The sequence below is a fragment of the Artemia sp. Qi Xiang Cuo genome, chromosome 17 (genome assembly GCF_049724085.1).
Source record: "Artemia sp. Qi Xiang Cuo chromosome 17, ASM4972408v1, whole genome shotgun sequence".
NCBI classification, from domain to species: domain Eukaryota; kingdom Metazoa; phylum Arthropoda; class Branchiopoda; order Anostraca; family Artemiidae; genus Artemia; species Artemia sp. Qi Xiang Cuo.
This window is the reverse complement of record NC_142810.1, coordinates 42077099-42095453: the sequence shown is the minus strand read 5'-3', so window position 1 is coordinate 42095453 and position 18355 is coordinate 42077099. Positions and strand designations below refer to the sequence as shown.

Below are 18355 nucleotides of genomic sequence, written 5' to 3'. Positions count from 1 at the left end.
TATGCTTAAATCATTGCTAATAAGGCAAGTTTCTTCAAATAGGATTTTATGGCTAGAGTTATCATATATGTGACTGCTTAAAGCGGAATCAAAGGAAATATTTGTTCTATTAGAATTTAAAGCATTAGTTATGCCGTCTTTGTGTTGTTACAGACGTTTTTCTAAATTTCAAAGGGTTCTACCAACATAAAAATGGTCACCGTAATGTGATATTTTTGATAAACCCCTCTCTTGCGTGTTACTGGTGTTATATCTTTACCACAATTTAGTAAATTCATTATTTTAAAATTATTTGTAAATACGACATAAAAATTATTTTGTGTGCAAACTTTTTTTAAACTTGTAGTGACTTTTGGAACATATGGAAGGTAAATTATATTTGAGGGCTTGACGGGAACTTCACATTGCAAAAGACCCTTAATTTTACGGGAGTGTCTTGCCAATCTTCGGCTAATTGTATTGTTAATAAAGGCAATAGGATAACCGTTTCCAAAAAGTATGTCTCTAGTAAAATTTAGTTCATCTGTGATGTAAGATTCAGAGCAAATGTTTAGGGACCGGTCAACAAGAGATGTAACAACACCTCTTTTAACTTGTGGGGGGTGATTGGATTTAAAATGTAGATATCTGTTATTTTGTGTGGGCATCCTGTAAATTGTAAAATCCAGTTTATCAATGTTACGAATAATTAAAAAATCCAGAAACGGTAATTTATTTGCATTTTCGATTTCTAAGGTAAGTTGTAAATTTCGGTCATATGTATTAAGGTGATCTAGAAAGCCCCTAAGTTCATTTTCCCCATAATTCCAGAGCGATATTACATCATCCATGTAACGCCCCCAATAGACATGTTTAAAAAAATGAATTTAAGGCCCAATTTTCAAGATGTTCTACATAATTGTTGGCTAATAACCCGGATAGCGGCGCACCCATAGGGAGACCATTTTTTGCTGATAAAAAGAATTACGGAACTGAAAATACATTGAATACTTATTACAAATTTTGACTAGGGACATTAAAACCTCACAATCTATTCCTGTTGTTGAATCTTCAATTAAATGATAGTTTTCTTCTATTTTATTTTTTAATAACTGCTCAGATATTGCTACATCAATATTTGTGTACATAGAAACTATTTCAAAACTACTTACTATTGTATTTTCTGAAATTCTTGGATTTTGAGTTTTTCCACTAAATCTACCGAATTACATATGTACGATTTTTGGGAATAAAGCAAAGGTTTGAAGGCTGTACATAACCACTTTCCAATATTGGAAGCAGGGGCTTTCGTAAATGCTACAATTGGCCTTAAGGGAATACCTTGCTTGTGTAATTTCGGTAAACCGTAAAACTTTTGGCAAAAGTTACCTCGGGGGAGAAATTTATTATACAGTTGCGGGATGATTTTGCCATTTTGTCTTAGATTCTTTAATTCGGTTATAATTTTATTCGCAAAATTATCAGTATGGTCGTGAATTATGGAAGTATATGTATTTGTGTCATTTAAGTGTGAATAAATTTGTTTGTCGTAATCTAACGTATCCATGACTACAAGTGAATTTCCCTTGTCTGCTTTTGTTATTATAATTGAAGGGTCTTTGCGAAGATTAGACAAAATTTTCATGTCGTGTGAAATTTCTGGTGTCAAGTTATTATGAGACGTAACTTTTTTTTTGGCTACCGTAAAGTGTATTAATAAAACAAGACCTCACTTCATCTGGGTTAGAAATGGATGTGTAATGTTTGTGCAAAGAAGATTCTAAGGAGGAAACTATATCTGCCACAGGAACTTGTTTTGGTGGAAAAGAAAATTTTGGACCTTTTTCAAGAGTTTGGATTTCCCTAGGTTCAAGAACTCTAGAGGAGAGATTAACGATATCGGGTCCAGGAGTAAACCTCGGGGTATAAGTACGATAATTCATCGAAGATTCGTACCTCAGACGTTCAGATTTCTCATAAATATGTACTTTAGACAAACGAAAATCATGACTAGATAAATTCCTTTCCAATCTTACAACCTGAGATTAATCAACCGTGGACAAATTTTCACTTAAACAATGTTCAAGAGATTTTCTTTCTGAGGAAATAATATGTCGTTTTTGTTTTTTGTCCTTAATAATGTGGATTAGAGTTTTTGAATGTAATGTGTGCGCGAATTGCACTTCTTTCCGGGTATTAAATGTCGAAATATTCATTTAAAGTTGCGTTCCACTGTCTTGTATAAACATTTCCCTGTTGTTCTACTTATTGTTTATGGGGGGGGGGGGGCGGGGTTATGTGGGAGGATCTTTCCAAGGAGGAAGTTTTCACGGGGGAAGGGACATTGCTATGAAGGGGGCGCCGGATTTCCCAGCATTATTTAAAATAAAAACGATCAGAAATTAAATAAAAAAAAAAAAGTTTTTCAACTGAAAGTAATGAGCAACATCAAAACTTAAAACGAACAGAAAATATTACGCATATGATTGGGTTCGCCCCCTAGTCAATACCCCGCTCTTTAAGCCAAAGATTTTTTAGTACTTTAATAAGGGCTATTTATTCTAATTCACGGCCTTTGTAATTAAGGGGTCATTTTTAAATAATTCGAACAAAATATGAACTTTAGCGTAAAGAGAGAGGTATTGACTAGGGGCGAACCCCCTAAAATACGTATTAAAAATATATGAATACAGAAATTGGTTACGTAAGTTAATTCGTAAGTTACGTATATTTATTACTAATAAAAACGTTTGTAAATAAAATTAAACAACTTTCGAGGAAGCCATTTAACCAAATAAAAGTAAAATTAATATGCAAATTTTGCTTTATATATTCATGCACGGTGAGCCAAAATCAAAACCTGCATTTATTCAAAAACGTTCAAAAAAAAAAAAAATTTGTTTTAACTGAAAGTAAGGAGCGACGTTAAAACTTAAAACGAACAGAAATTATTCCGAATATGAAAGGGGTTGTCCCCTCCTCAATGCCTCGCTCTTTACACTAAATTTTGACTTTCTCATAACTCTATTTTATTTTAACAATAAAAAACTGTAGCGTAAAGAGCGAGGCATTGAGGAGGGGACAGCCCCTTTCATATACGGAATAATTTCTGTTCGTTTTAAGTTTTAACGTCGCTCCTTACTTTCAGTTAAAAAAAAACTTGCTTTTTTTATTTAATTGCATTAAAGAACTGATCATCGAACCATTGAGAGAGAAAAAAAAAGCCAAGCTTAAACACCAAGAGCGATGAGTTGGGGGGAGGGGTGTATTAGCCCTTGGAACACAAAGCGAAATCTCTATTCGCCAGAAGTTTTAACTTATAACGAACACACTTTAAATCTATACAAATCAGTTTGTTTTTTTAAAATTTAATTTCTACTTGATTTTCATATGGCAATCACGCCTTTCACTGTCTGCTCTTTACGCAAAAATTTAATTTGTACATTACAATGCTTTGAGAAAAAGGATTAGTCTATGGGTAATCATCTCATACATTAATAAAGCAGATTTCAAAATAGGAAAGAGGTGATTTCCCTCATCAAGCCCCCCTCTCTTTACACTTGAGTTCTACTTCGCATCACAGTAGTGTAAATGTATATAATGTAAATATAATATTCTCTTTAAAATAAAAGCTACCATTCCCTTAAAAAGAGCGGAGATGTTTATCCGTCTCCTCCAACATTACAAGCTTAAGCCAATATATTCCTAAGACAAAGAAAGATAAAAATTAGACCCTCTCCCTCCATACAAAGAACCACTGGCCTCTCCCCTACTATCTGATGCAAAGACATGCAATACTGCAAATACAGCCGCACAGCAGTATAATCTCCAAAATGAGGTGTTACAAAATCAGCTTTTTTATGCTTTGAATTCGACAGGCTATGTTTCATGATTTTTAAAATCATAAAAATCATTTATCTATAGCATTTCATCTCAATCCGGAATCATATCTGTTCTGCACAAAATAGTGGAAATCGGCACTTTTCAGAGGTGAAATGAAATTTATCCCTCAACAAGAACACTAAAACTGGAAATTCCCTTTCGAACTTTACTTCCTCATTCTTTATGGGATGTGGTAGATATTTTCATTTTTTTTCTGTCTGTGGTCATGTTTGGAGCCAACAGATCAGCTTCACCACCTATGAAAACCATGGTGCCCCAAATCTTCAATATAAAATTCTCATGCTAAATTATTCAATCATGCTTATCCTATGCATGCTTTTGCCTTCCCAATACACTAGAAGACTCGGCGTGAAATATTCGTGTCCGCTTTTCAAGAAGCTATTCCAAGCGAGATAAGGGTAAAAAAATTCCAGAATTCTTTTGATGCTAAGCACATCAAATTTTTGTATCCTGACAGATCCCTTACTTACATACTCAGGCTTGCATTAAAACACTTATTGAGCAACGGGTTGCTATTCTTCAGTATTTTACAGAAATCGTGCTTGACAAAACAACTACAACAAGTGGCCTTATCTTGTCAACACCACAAAGCAAGTTGACGAAGCCATACCTTTAATTCATGAACTTCTCTCCTAGCGTCTCCAACGAAGTCAATACTTTTTCAACCCGAACAAGCACTTCTTCCCTTTGTATGACAACAGTCAACAAACGTATGAACGATATTGCATCTAACTTCATGGAATTGGACTATGCATGCAGTATTGGCTAGTTCACCGAACTGTACTACCTTTCAAGTGAGTACCTGGCTGAAGCCGGGTGATAACATTGATCTCTTTGCTGCAAGTCTTGTCAAAAGCACTACATAGTTCTAGTCAAACAGATCAAAGACCAATTCAAGTTGACGAAATTTGTGAAATTTGAAATTAACTGAATCAAGGAATGCAAGAAATGTGAAGCTGAAATCTCTAAGGCTACTAATTTTTAGATTTCTTGTTCTAACAGAGAGGTCTTCCATCCAAAAAATGAACGTAGAATAGAGGTCGGTGGCAATGATAAATGTCAAGGAGCTTCATTTGCAAGATGCCCGAGTTGAAGAACTTTCAGTTGAGCAGCACTGGACGAAAATGCTTTGTCTGAAGACTTGCGGTTGCGAAATCAATCACCCAGAATTTCAGAAGAACACCTTGCTGATCTTGTGATTGTCTTTTAGCAATGTTCCAGCTGAGAGTTTGTTCAGCCTGCTAAAATTGATCAAAAAAGACATCCAAAATAGTCTCGAGAGCGTCACCCTAGTCTCACTTATTTGAGTCAATTATCGGGTAAAAAAAACAAAGATAAAGCTTCATCAACTGTCAACATGCCAAAAACTTATGATGACTTCAAGATGAAGGCAGACGCTACTTATGACCAAGTGCTGGAGATGCAACTTATTTGAACTTTTCCTTGTATTCTTGGTGGTGTAAAAAACGTTGTCACTGTCTGAAGTAAAAAATAACAATTTGATGCTTTGCTGTGCTTTTAATGTAAAGTCTGTGGAAATCTAGAGCAAAACACCCTTTTTTTCTAGGGGGACAAATAGAGAGAAATCAGACCTAAAAACAAGGAATTTTGAGGAAAATTGGCATGAAAACAGGGAAAATAGAAATAAAAAAGTGGAAGCACTATTCTCATTTTTTATATTTTAAGCTAGATTCAAATCGCTAATAGAATCACAGCACAACATTGCGGTCATTCAATCCTTTGTCGATCACGTTTGGTACCATTGTTTAATACTCACGACAAGCGAGACACATTGGTAGAGAAATTCCTTTATTACATATATTTATTATTTTTACCTAGATGGTATAGAAAGAATTTTTAAAAGGTGTTTTTTTCAAGCGATTTTTATCTTAAGCTTATTACTACTGTTTTTTGATGTTTTGCACAATTCAAAGATAAAATAAAAGGTTTATTTGCGTTTCCGTCTTCCAGAACGAGTGGTTGCAAAATAGAGAGCTTTTTGACAATTTCAGCCCGACAATTTCAGAGTTTTTGACAATTTCGGCTATCTTATAATTTACACTCTATAGCATTTTGATACATTCTTTCGATGGATTTGCTTTTGTCGTTGGGTAACGTTTATTTATTCATTTTATTTTCATTGTTTTTTCCTATTTTGTTGCTACTCCAATTCTCCTGCTTAAATAGTGGATTATAAATTACTGAAACTGCACTACAGAACATAAAAACATTGACCTGAAGTATATTACAATAAAGCTAAAATCACTATGAAACTGTCGACCCTTCAAGATCGATGCAAATTTTCAAGCTTCATTCACAGCAAATAGGGAACAGGGTAATAACTACCTACACTAAGTAATGCATGGATGAGTCACTGAACAAAAAAAAAAAATAAAAAAAAAATAAAAATAAAAAATCGAATAATTAAGTACAGTTTTGATACAAAGGTGACATGTAATCCATGTATCAGTTGTAAATCGTTATGGTTTAGCACAAGGAAAACAGTAAAAATATAGCGAAAATATACAAGCATCTAATTTTTCTAAATAATAAATTAATCACTTAGTAAATAAAATAAATAGTACTTAGCAGCAGAATCTGTCAGAAAATAGGCATTAAAATAATAAATATGAAATTTTTTAGAAAAAAACTCGTACTCAAAATGGACTAAGAATTAGAAAATTATTTTTTTTCGAGAATCTATGAATATAAGTGAAAACGAGGGGTACAAACCAGATTGGGTTTTTACATAAAATAGATATCAAATGGATCTAAGTTATAAATGAACAAATAACAGTCCAATAGGGACGAATCCTTTAATTTGACAGCGAAACAACAAACAAATCTCTGGATATTTCGGTCACACATACAGTGGCCGTCTTCAGCAGATAAACTCTGATACCTAAAAAATAATACCCCAGAAAATGTCTAATACATAGGAATATATCTAAGTTATGAAAAAAGCCGGCAAGTTGAGGAAAACAAGTTAAAAAGATCGCAAGCTATGTAAAGCTCAATAAGTTTGGTACCCCTTGTTTTAAATTATATGGAGAAAAAAAAATTCAACGTTTTAGTCCATTTTGAAAGGGAGTTAAATATTTTTTATATTCATTATTTTTGACTCTTTAGTCTTCTCTAAGACAAAAATTTGTCTCATCTATGAAATTTATATGAAAAAAAAGTCGGTGTGTTGAGGAAAACAAATTAAAACCTTATTGAATTCACTTTTGTATAGCTGGAGACCACTATTTTGCCCTCTTTCCCCCAACACAAAATTGTATGTCCTCTTACCCATTCCAACAAATAAAACTTTTTCTGGAGCCATATTTACGATCCAACAGCCGTGAGACCAAATAGAATTAAGCTTGCCGAATACAGGATTAAAATTCATATCCATTTTAATTAATAACGAGCATAATAACAAACTGTCATTTGTCACTGTCACTACCATTTCATCAATTGTTTCCAGCGCTGAAGATTTGCGATTGTCAAGGAGTTACCGACACGGACAATTGCATGGCTAGATCAAATAAAAATGGAATAAAATATAATAAGGAACAAAAGAATAGTCACTTACAATTTTTGGTTTGAAAGGAGGCTGAACTTCTCTGGTTTCAATTTTTGGCCAATCAATACGACGGAAGAAAGGATGATTTCTAATATCATCGTCCCCTCTCGGCCCACAGCCAAGTCTTTTAGTTGGAACTTTCGTGAGGAACTAAAGAAAAGGTAATTTTCAATCAAGATACATGATGGAAATGAGTACATGGAGATAACAGCAGCTCTTTAAATCTATTGTAATATTCAAACTGTGTATACTCATAAGCTTGGTCAAACTTTAATAGAATTCTGCAAGAATTATGGTTAGTATTTTGGCCAATTATCCTGGAATAATAAAACCCAAAGAAAGTTAATTATTGGATATGAAAATAGTTCAGAGAAACTGATTCTTAACAATACATGTATATATATATATATATATATATATATATATATATATATATATATATATATATATATATATATATATATATATATATATATATATATATATATATATATATATATATATATATATATATATTTCTTCTGCTTTTATTTATTTTATACACTTTCATAGATATTTTCCTAGTTATTGTTTTAACTTAAAGAGATACATTCTGACATATTTGTAGGGGGAGGGTGGGGGGGGGGGTATTTGCCCTCCCCCCTACATTTTGAAAAATATTTTTAGGGGTATTTTCATTTAAGCATTTTTTTTGGTATTTCTATTGAAAATATTGAAAAACAACGAATTCTCCCCACCCTTGATTTTGAAAAATGCCGTTTATCCCCACCCCCAACACGTATTTACGTGAATTCACACCCCTATGGATAACGTATCATTTTGTGATTGAGTGTCACTTTGTGATATACATTCCCTCCCTCTCTCAAACCTTCAATCTTTACTTTAAATTAGGAAAAGCCCATTTTGTTTCAAAGAATCAGCATATATTAAATTTAGCATATTAGGCTTGTCAGCAGTTTTATAATGGACATGGACGTCGTCCATATTCATCCCCAAAGCATAACGTAAAAAAACACTTTTCCACAATTTCATCAGTTTCATCACCAAAACATCCTCAAACGCTCCTAAACGCTTGCCTGATGCCAGACGTTTTCCTTTTACTTATTTTTAGAACTTTCCTGGATAAAAATCCTTCTATTTTCACAAGCGATATGTCATTCAAAAGGCTACATCTTGGCAATGTGACAAGCGAAGACGTTACATCCTAGTTTATCCGCTAAGCACACATTTGCTGAGCATTGCAAATGAAACAGTTTCATCCTCAATAATTCCTTCTATCCTACAGATAAAAAGTTTTCTTCTTGAAGCAGAATCTAATTAAAAAAGGTTTTTGCGGTTATAGAAAAAAAATTCCATTCTTTCCATTTCCTAACCACAATGATGATCAAGACATTTACGAACACTGATAATAAAATAACAATTGCTATTTCCACCACAAAACTGACTAACAGATGTATCAGAAATGAAACTCCAGGTAGAATAAAAAAATAAAATAAAACAACTTAAAAATAAATAAGAACCTGAAAAAAAAAACAATTAAAAAAATGAAAGGGAACCGATTCTGGGACAGCAGACGCTTCCGGTGTAAAAATTTAGGCTTCTGATTTTTTCTAGAAGGTTCAATTTTTGGGACCAGGCACGTCCCCAAGGCAAGGCTTCTAGGTTGATTCCCCACAACCTTTTAACTAGTTTTACTTAGTCCACAGAATCTGCCTATTTCTTAAGTAATTTCAAAAAATTTGGACTTTTTTGTTTATCGTCTTTGGTTGAATTTTTGTTTTGTGGCTATAAAAGACCAAAAACAGCTTTTTGGTGTGGGTGGCGCGATGTCTTATGTTGCTTAATTGAACACAAAATACTAAAAATATTCGTTCGAATGAGCCCTTTTCCAACATTTTAGGGCCACAAACTCAGCACGATCGCCCTAAAAAAAACAAAAAACAAAGCGCATCAGTCATTGTCCTTCTTAAAAAAGATAAAACAACTGTATTTTTGCAGATTGAGAGTTGAAACCTCCGATGTAAGGTTTTCTGAAATCTTCAATATGATGACGTAGTTTTCATCAAAGGTATGCCACATTGCAGAGTCTCCCAGCCCCCCCTTTTTAAAATAATACAGATCCTACCCTAATAGCTTTCGACAGGTAACATAGTTTTAGGGGACAATAGATAAATAAATAAACAAGTTTTATGTTTTTCAAGACGACATGAAATAAAATCCATTTAATGTGTTTTTTTGCTTTCAAAATTCCAGTTTTTAGAGTTTTGGTTAGTACTGACAAGGGTCTCTGTTTCTATACCTTTCTTTAACATGAGAAGTTTGAATTATCTTTGTTAAAAAAAAAGAAGAAAATCTGGTGTATACACATTCTTTAAAGCTACAAAACGTACCAAGGAGAGGAGTCCCCATCCGTACACTCCTGTCCACTGATGCAGTGTCTACATGGAGTTAACCAATGTTAAGGCACTAAAAAACAACAGAGCAAGGGATAAACATCAAAGGAAGTTAAAACAAGTTCTTACCCCCTTGCATGCATCTTTTGCTTCTTTTGACATGAACTTGGGGTAGGAAACATTATGGTCCGTAATAGCAGCAAATAGTTCATCTTCATCTTCGCCGTCAAACGGTGGCTGCCCAACTAGCATTTCGTAAAGAAGAACGCCATAAGCCCACCAATCAACTGACTTACCATACGGTTGATACAATATGATCTATGATGGATGAATTAAATACAGTTATCTGAATTGCACTTATATAACGTATATATATATATATATATATATATATATATATATATATATATATATATATATATATATATATATATATATATATATATATATATATATATATATATATATATGTATATCATGGACGACCATAAGGGGAGGGCAAGCCCGTCATATATTTGTATTAATTTAAAAAACTTTTTCCACCGAATAAGTTTTCAAAGAAAAGTAAAAAGCTCCATTAAGTCAAAAATTGGCAGAAATAAAGTCAAATAATCATCCAAGCGTAAAACTACCACAAACCACTATCAACAATTAAATGAAACTCAAAACGAACAGCAATTATATAAAAATAGTCTAGTCAAACTCAAAGCGAGCAAAAATTAACATTACTCGGGCTTAAAACCCCCAATCCCTTATCAAGACCTAAACATAATTTAAGCTTTACTAAAAAAAAAAAAAAAAAATGACCGTGGATCTTCAATTTAACCTAAAAATACTTATATTTATTCCTTAAAATAAAAAAGGGTAAACAAAAGTGAGTAATTTTTTTTTTTACTTATTTAAGTAAAAAAAAAGTGAAAACATTAAAACATATTTTGTTCAGTAAAGCGCAAATTATGTTCTGGTCTTGAGAAGGCATGGGGGTTATCAGCCCTACTAATGTCAGTTTTTGCTCATTTCGAGTTTGACTCGGCTATTTATTCTAATTTCTGTTCATTTAGAGTTTCATTTATTTATTGATAGTGATTGGTGGTAGTTTTACGCCTGGATGATTACTTGACTTCCCCATTTTTGGCTTAATGGACCTCTTTAGATTTCTTTGAAAAACTTGTTTTGTGGAAAGTTTTTTTTTAGATGAATTTCTGTTCGTTTTTTATTGGCAAAGATATTTTCATGAACATTTTTTTTATATCTTTTAAGTTTTTTTTCTATAAGAATCTTTAGTTTGGCATAATTGTGGGGGGTTGGCATGCCCAATATCCCTAAAGATATAGTTGCTGGACTGTTCTACTATGCGGAACAAAATAGTTGTCGCAAAGTTTTGACTAGATCTGTTTGGGAGATAAATCGGCTTGAGAGAAGGGCTGATTGCCATCCAATCTCTTTTTATTCTTGAAAGGACCCTAGAACTTTTAATTTTGAAGTGATTTAGCTCCTTTAAATGTTTCAATGACATTTCTAGCTATCATAGAGTGTTGCTGCCTATGATATTGCTTATATGCCTTTTTGAAAACCTGCATATATACAGTTTTTTTGTTTAAGTGGAACACCCCCTAAACAATTCCTAGAAGTTTCACCTTAATACTCTTTGGTGTCATTAGTTACAGTAACTGTAGTTGTAGTACTAAAAGTATACACATAGTGCCTTCTGGCTAGTTCAAAATCTCGCACAACTTACTCTTAAAGATCTAAGTTAATAATATAAGTTGTTCTTGAGATATTGCTTTGTCACCTTTTTGAAAGCCCACATGCTCATATGGCTATCCCCCATGCCAAGATTCCATATTTATTAACAGACTAACCTAATTAGAATAAAAGAGAAGAATTTTTAATGGTGGGGTTGAAAACAGAAAAGTATATCTTAGAAAGCTTTTTTAAAAGATAAGACTGGGATCCCTTATCTTTTTAATAAAGTTTCTTCTTTTACGTCTTCCGAAAATTAAATTTTTGTCATTGACCTCAAAATATTTTTCTTTAGAATCTGATTCGACCAGCTCCGTTAGAAAATAGGTTTAAGAACGTTTTCAAGCAGATATTTAAGCATTAATATAAAAAACCAGCAATTGTCCCTCTTTATAAATTTCTTCACTGTTTGTTATGAAGCCTTAGTCAAAGCGGCTTCCAAATGGCTAATATATCTTTTTTGAGATATTAGGTTAAATCGAGGTATATTTTGATTCAAAAACATGAACATACCACCCTAGGGAAGAGATAAACATACTATTCAATGCACATTTTAAAATTCTTTCGAAGTATTAATTTTAATTTTGTCGCGGTAAATCTGTGTTGTAAGACAGAAATAATAATGAAAAAAAAAGAAATACAACTTTTAATTCCTTATTCAATGTTCTTTCAAAATGTAATAATCCCCACCGTTGCATTATAACCCCTACTAACGGGGTCAAACATGCCCCAAAGCTGTATAAAAAATCTGACTGATTTTGTCGGTTTGCATTAATCTTTTTCTTCTGCTTATTTCTCATCAATAATTGGTTCATAGTGCCAAATAAAACTAATTTGAAAAATAAATAATACCAGCAAACTTTTATGTATATTCGTAACTTATCTTAATCGCGATTCGACACCCACAAAATGGCGAAAGTAAAAGACTTAAGAATTGTGGATTGTATAATATTTGATAGTAAAAAATATAATCATTTGTAATAGCTGATATTAAAATATTGACTTGGCATCGAATTTGAATCGAATGGTAAGTTTCATCCTAGTTCCTCAAGCCAAAAAAAAGTAACAAGGCGTTACTTAAACAAGGGTTCCCTCCAAGAAATCAAAATGGAGCAACGGTAAAGATTAGTTTATTAGAAAGAGTGATGTCAGAGCCATCGATTGGCATATTCATCTTTTAGTTAGCAAATTAGTTAAAACATCCTTAAATTAAAAAAAGAAAACAATAAAACCTGGTACTTTTAAGGCATCAAGATTTAGGTTTAATAAAGATCAAACTTCTTTTCTCCAGTTTTAAGGTTAAAAGTCAACCTACTTGACAAAAGTCACCCGTCTTTAATAAAAGCCTGTAAACACTTTCATAATCTTTCTAAATGGGGAAGTTTCCTAATTATAGTACTAAGAAAAAGGACCTCTTTCTTTATCTCTCTCTTCTCTTCTCCTGGGACACCTGTTAATGTACAGGGGAAAAAAAACACCAGAACTTGGAAAACGGAACGGACTTTCTTGTGGAACTAATAAATAAAAGGAAAAACGTTAGGGAATAACACAAGTTGCTATTCTTATAATACATGAAATAAAACATAGGATTCTATTTTTGCAAAATGAATCACATTCATCATTTTTGCATTTTACACATTCATGAAATAAATTCTGCTCGTAAATTGGAATAGATATTTAAGTCATTCACAGCGAGTTCTTGCTCCCTAATGTTTATAAAAATCTAAATCTCTCAGATTCGTTCTTAAGCTAAAGGATTTGAAAAAGATTAAACTTACATACTTCAAATTTTGTAAATTTCTTCTTTCTCTGCCGCCATGGACTAGAAATCGGTATCTAGTTAAAAATGTCTATGTTACAGATGTAACTCAAAAGCTCGGTGACCTACACAAAAAGCTTTGTGCAGATGCATTTTATAAAATTGGCCCTGACCATGGTCTTTTACAGTTTTTTCTTAGTAGAAATTAATTGCTAGTGTTTTGTTGATGCTTTTTTTTTGTTTTTTTTTTCTTTTTATTATTATGTTTATACTTCACTTGTACTAGTTGTTCTCTTGTAGTTGTGGGTAATAAATGATTGAATTGAATTGAAAGGAGCCACTCAAGAGCTCTTGGGTCCAGAACGGGACGAGCAAAACCGGAAAAAGATATGGCTGACTCTTTAGAGTTGTCACGATGTGGCTGTCTGTTAGACACCCTTTAAGTCGTTCCCCTTGTTAGGACTATTTTGACAGTATCATCTATCAATTCTATCCCCAATATTGAAAAAACAGACACCTCACGTGACTCTATGACAAAAAATTAGATTTTCTCTGGTTTTTAACATGGGTATTGAATACTTTTGATTAGGGGTTTACATGATGGCGATTTCAATGGTGCACTTTTAATTTGGACTCAGCTCCATTTTGAGGAGTTTCAAACTTTTTTTCTATTCACATAAATTTGTTTTCGTAACGAACTTTTATCATTAAGATTAGCCAAAACAGTAGTTACAATTCAAAAGTCAGTTTCAAATGACAATTTTTCTCAATTAAATGTTCGCTTTTTCAAAACGCATTTTTAGACTTTCAGGTACTATGAGGCCGTCGTTCAATTTTGACTAAGTAACAGCTATTGCTGCGACTATAATATAAATGTAGATGAAAATAAAAAATGATAAGCTTCCAAATGTCTTGTTGATCCAAATCCCCAATGAAGACTGGATACGAAGATTTTGAAAAGAAGAAGTCTAACCATAATGTAGAAAGCATCATAGAGAAGTCAAAAAATATATCCGTAATTTTTGCCGAAAAAGAAAACACCTAAATAGGCTAGTTTCCCAGAGTCTCTATTTCAAACAAGAAAAGAAATAAATAATAGCCTAAACTAAATTAAGTTATAAATAAACTCTCGGCTTTTACCTTATGTTTGAGAGTATTTTACCAGAGCAAATGACTTTTATAGTAAACCAAATTAAAAATTACTTTCATAAGAAAGAATCAACCTGCACGTTAAAAGGAAGAAGATGAACACATCCAAAATATCAATTTGTGCACTACTGGGAACATCAAATACAGTTTCTTGCAAAATATGAATGGCAAAATTAGAATTTCTTATTCGGCTCATTCTATACTGGTCTTGTGCAATTATAACCGACAAAATAGTGGCATCAATTCATAAAATTTTAGGGGGAATTTATTTTTGCAATGGGGAGGGATTTGTCATGAACATATTGCATATATCTTGCATAATATGACATAGCAGGATAATAATCGTGGTTGTAAGAGGCCTAAGCGAATTTTCAAGAAAAACCAAGGACCTTCAGAGCGATCTTAGAAACGGTAACCCCCCCCCCCTCTTGCATACAGGATTTTCTGGCTACACTACTATAATCTATAGTTAGATAAAGAAAATCTGGTTAGATAAAGACAATCTATTTTACCTCCGGTGCAATATAATCTGGGGTTCCACAGAAAGTTTTAGTAGTTTTATCTCCATGAATGCCAAGCTTGCACATTCCGAAATCTGCAATTTTAATATGGCCGTCTTGATCCAGCAACACATTATCCAGCTTTAAGTCTCGGTAGACAATTCCTTGGGAATGAAGGAAGAACAAGCCAATAGCAATCTCTGAGGCATAAAAACTGAAAAATACAAATAAAAACATACGACTAAAAGTGTTGGTATTAGCCCAAAATTACATATTTTTATTAAACATTTCCTAAAAACGACTTGAAACTTTACGAAGAACATTTATTTCAGGGATGAACAGTTTCAGATGGTCCTAAAACCTTCTGTTGAAATATTCGGCAATCATGCAAAAGAACAATTACCACTTAAGAAAAAACGCTATTTAAAAAAACGAAATTAATAGTGGTACTTTTAAGTTTGGTTAATTAATAATAATAGAAAAAAATTTGTCAAAATACCTAAGCTATACCGGCCAAATTTAGTATCTAGAAAACCTTTTTGAACAAAATTTGCTCACCGTATGACATTAATTTCAGGTGTTTTGATCATACGCAAGCAAAGTTAACAGTTTTAGAACATAATATAACGTAAGAATAGAGACCAACCTATTTTATATGTTTTTTAATTTGTTGCTTCTTCATCTTCATCACCACTTACATTTAATACTAGCAATGTGCTGTTCGCAGGTGACGCTCTCCATATGTTCCAAAAGAAGGGAGCAATTTAAGGCATGTGCAATAGAGAAACAGCACTTTTACTACCCATTAACCGACAAAGTAGAGTTAGAAAAGGAACAGCCGTAGAATTTCCCCAAGAAACGTTATATGGAATTGCTTGTTTTTGTTATTTTCTAACTGACCAACTTTAGTTCCCACTCTGACACTTTCTATTGCTCTTAAATTTAAATATTTAGAAGTTTTCTTAAAACCAAGTCACTGTTCTTGATCCGCCTATTCTTTTGATTCAGGAAGTCAAATACTCCAAGGTATAATCCCACTGGAAAAGAAACATCTAAGAGAAAAAGCATTAGAAGCATTTTCCCATAGATGAAACCTGGTTACACTTTTTCAGGGCCAGAACAAAAGAGAGGATTTAGTCCTCTGACAGACTAAGGAATTAAAAAAAAGTTGTAAAGTGAAAGTTGGAATTTGCCTATCATGTTAACGACGGCCTTTCCGATGAGAACTGATATAGAAAATATTTTGAAAAAAAAAGTTATATTCATTTCCTTGTCAAATTAGTTGATTCATTAAAACAAAAAAGGGGGAATACTCAAAGAAAATTAAAATCATTTGTTAAGATTGTAAACATCAATTCGGAAAACAATACTGGATATTCTTGCGTTCTGAGAATTTGACAACGTTCCAATAACACTTAGAAAAGAATTTGAAGAGCCTAGAATTTAATATAGCAGTTTGTGGACGAGATCATTTTAGGATATAGGTTTGTGAAGCAGCAGATGATATTTTAGGATGAAAAGTTAGAAAGCAAGCTAGAAATGTTAGCGAAAAAGGTTTAAGAGAGGTAGGAGAAAGAAGAAATTTGCACAACAATATTTTTAAAGATGGAACATATGATAGTAAGAAGAAAGCAAGATAAGTATTGAAAGTATTAAAGTAAAATTTGGGGAGAAGAACTGGCGGCTACAAAAATGAATTAAAGTGTATCTGGATGATACAGCCCAGGTTAAGAAATAACCTAACCTAACCTGACCCGACTTTATTGTGTTCATGGCCGTATATTTGGCTTTAAAATACACTTATTTATCCATCTATCTAATATGCGTAATAATTGTACCAAACACATTTTGCATGCAGACTCGCTATACTATACTTGCCCTCTAATCACTTTCGACTATTAAAATCCGCCCTTTCTATTTTCAATCGAATGAGCCCTTTTCAAAGTTCCCACGACAACTCCTTCGATACGAAGTGATCAGACTAATCATAATTGCAGCGATAGCTGCAACCTAGTAAAGAACAAACCACATCCTCAGTAAACTAAACTTTAAAAATGTTTTTTTTTTTGGAAAAAAAAACTGTAAAGTGAGAAAAATTGTCATTTGAAGCTGATTCAGGAGTGGTAATTATGATTTCGATTAATGTTAATGCAATAACTTATTGCAAAACTCAATTTAAAGACAGGATTAAAGTTTCCATACGTGAAGTAAGTGGAGATGGGCAGAGCAAGTTGGGCAAGCACTTGTAGGGATGAGCATAAAAACAATTTGTATATTTTTGATAATTTAGCAGAGTAAGAGAGTTTAGTAACAAAAGATAATGAAATGGTTGGGAAAATAGAAAGACAAATCTTGGTAAAAGAGCAATGATTAGTTAATTTTTTCAGGATGGACAAAAACTTAGGGACAAAATATTAAAAATTGTGAACATCAGTGCCTCCAAGAATAAGAGACACTAGTAATAACGCTCGGACCACACTCACAGACAAAATCAATGCATGACTACAGTGCCAAATATCCGCCTTCGATTTAAGTTGCTGCATTGAATGATGTTTACTTTTCAAGCCTAAATTTTATGGATAAACAATCTGACTGAATGTTCCAGGCATAATTTTTGAAATAGGAAAAGATGAAAACCCAAAATAGCACTTATCTGGCAAAAGGTGAAAAGAAATAGTATTAACAAACAGTACTAAGGACAATTTTTTTTTTTTTAAACAGATGTGACCAGGGCGTGCCTCAGGTTTGAGGGATAGAGCTTAAAGAGAAGAAAAGTTTTAGATTAGGAAGGGAAGAGGAAGTGTTGACCATCTTTTCCCAATTAGATTAATATTTGAAAAGTGGTTGAAAAGGAAAAATATGCCTGACAATTACTTTCTTGATAATTGACAACATTGTCCCTCCATTCCATCTTCCATACTCCTGGCGTGAATGATATTGGCCAAAGAAGGGGAGGAAAAGGGGATATGTTTGTTCCCGAGCGCGGTATGTGTTTGGACGCCATTTAGACAAATAGACATTTTCGTTCATTTTCAATTATTAAGGAATTTTTTAGGAAGTGTGCTTGGGCAGAACTATATTTGTCCCAGGGATTTACAAAAAAAAGCCTCACGTGAGTAAAGCACCTTGATGAAAGACCACTTAAAGTTAAGATGAATGTCGATATTATTTTAAAAGATCTGAATTAAGAGAAACAAATTCATTTAATTTCTGCTCCTGAGAATTCTGTTCCAACAGAATTTCCAGGATAATTCAACCTGTTACAAATGAAGGTTCCAATTTCCCAGAAGCAATACATAACCGTAGCTCTAAAAACATCATTTAATCTAGGACCAAATACAAGTTTCATTCCAGCAATTTC

At 32.9% G+C, this 18355-nt stretch overlaps 1 protein-coding gene across 4 annotated transcripts in view; it reads right to left on the bottom strand.

Annotated features, from left to right (window-relative positions):
* Window positions 1-18355, bottom strand: part of Pkc53E (Protein C kinase 53E) — a 150421-nt gene that overhangs the window by 41914 nt on the left and 90152 nt on the right. For all 4 annotated transcript variants that reach the window (XM_089103125.1, XM_089103126.1, XM_089103124.1 and 1 more), the window contains exons 7-9: window positions 15007-15208; window positions 9973-10161; window positions 7460-7600 (exon numbers count right to left, since the gene is read on the bottom strand). In XM_089103125.1, coding sequence (XP_088959251.1) covers window positions 7460-7600; window positions 9973-10161; window positions 15007-15208 — 532 coding nt within the window. The remainder of the gene's footprint in view (window positions 1-7459; window positions 7601-9972; window positions 10162-15006; window positions 15209-18355) is intronic.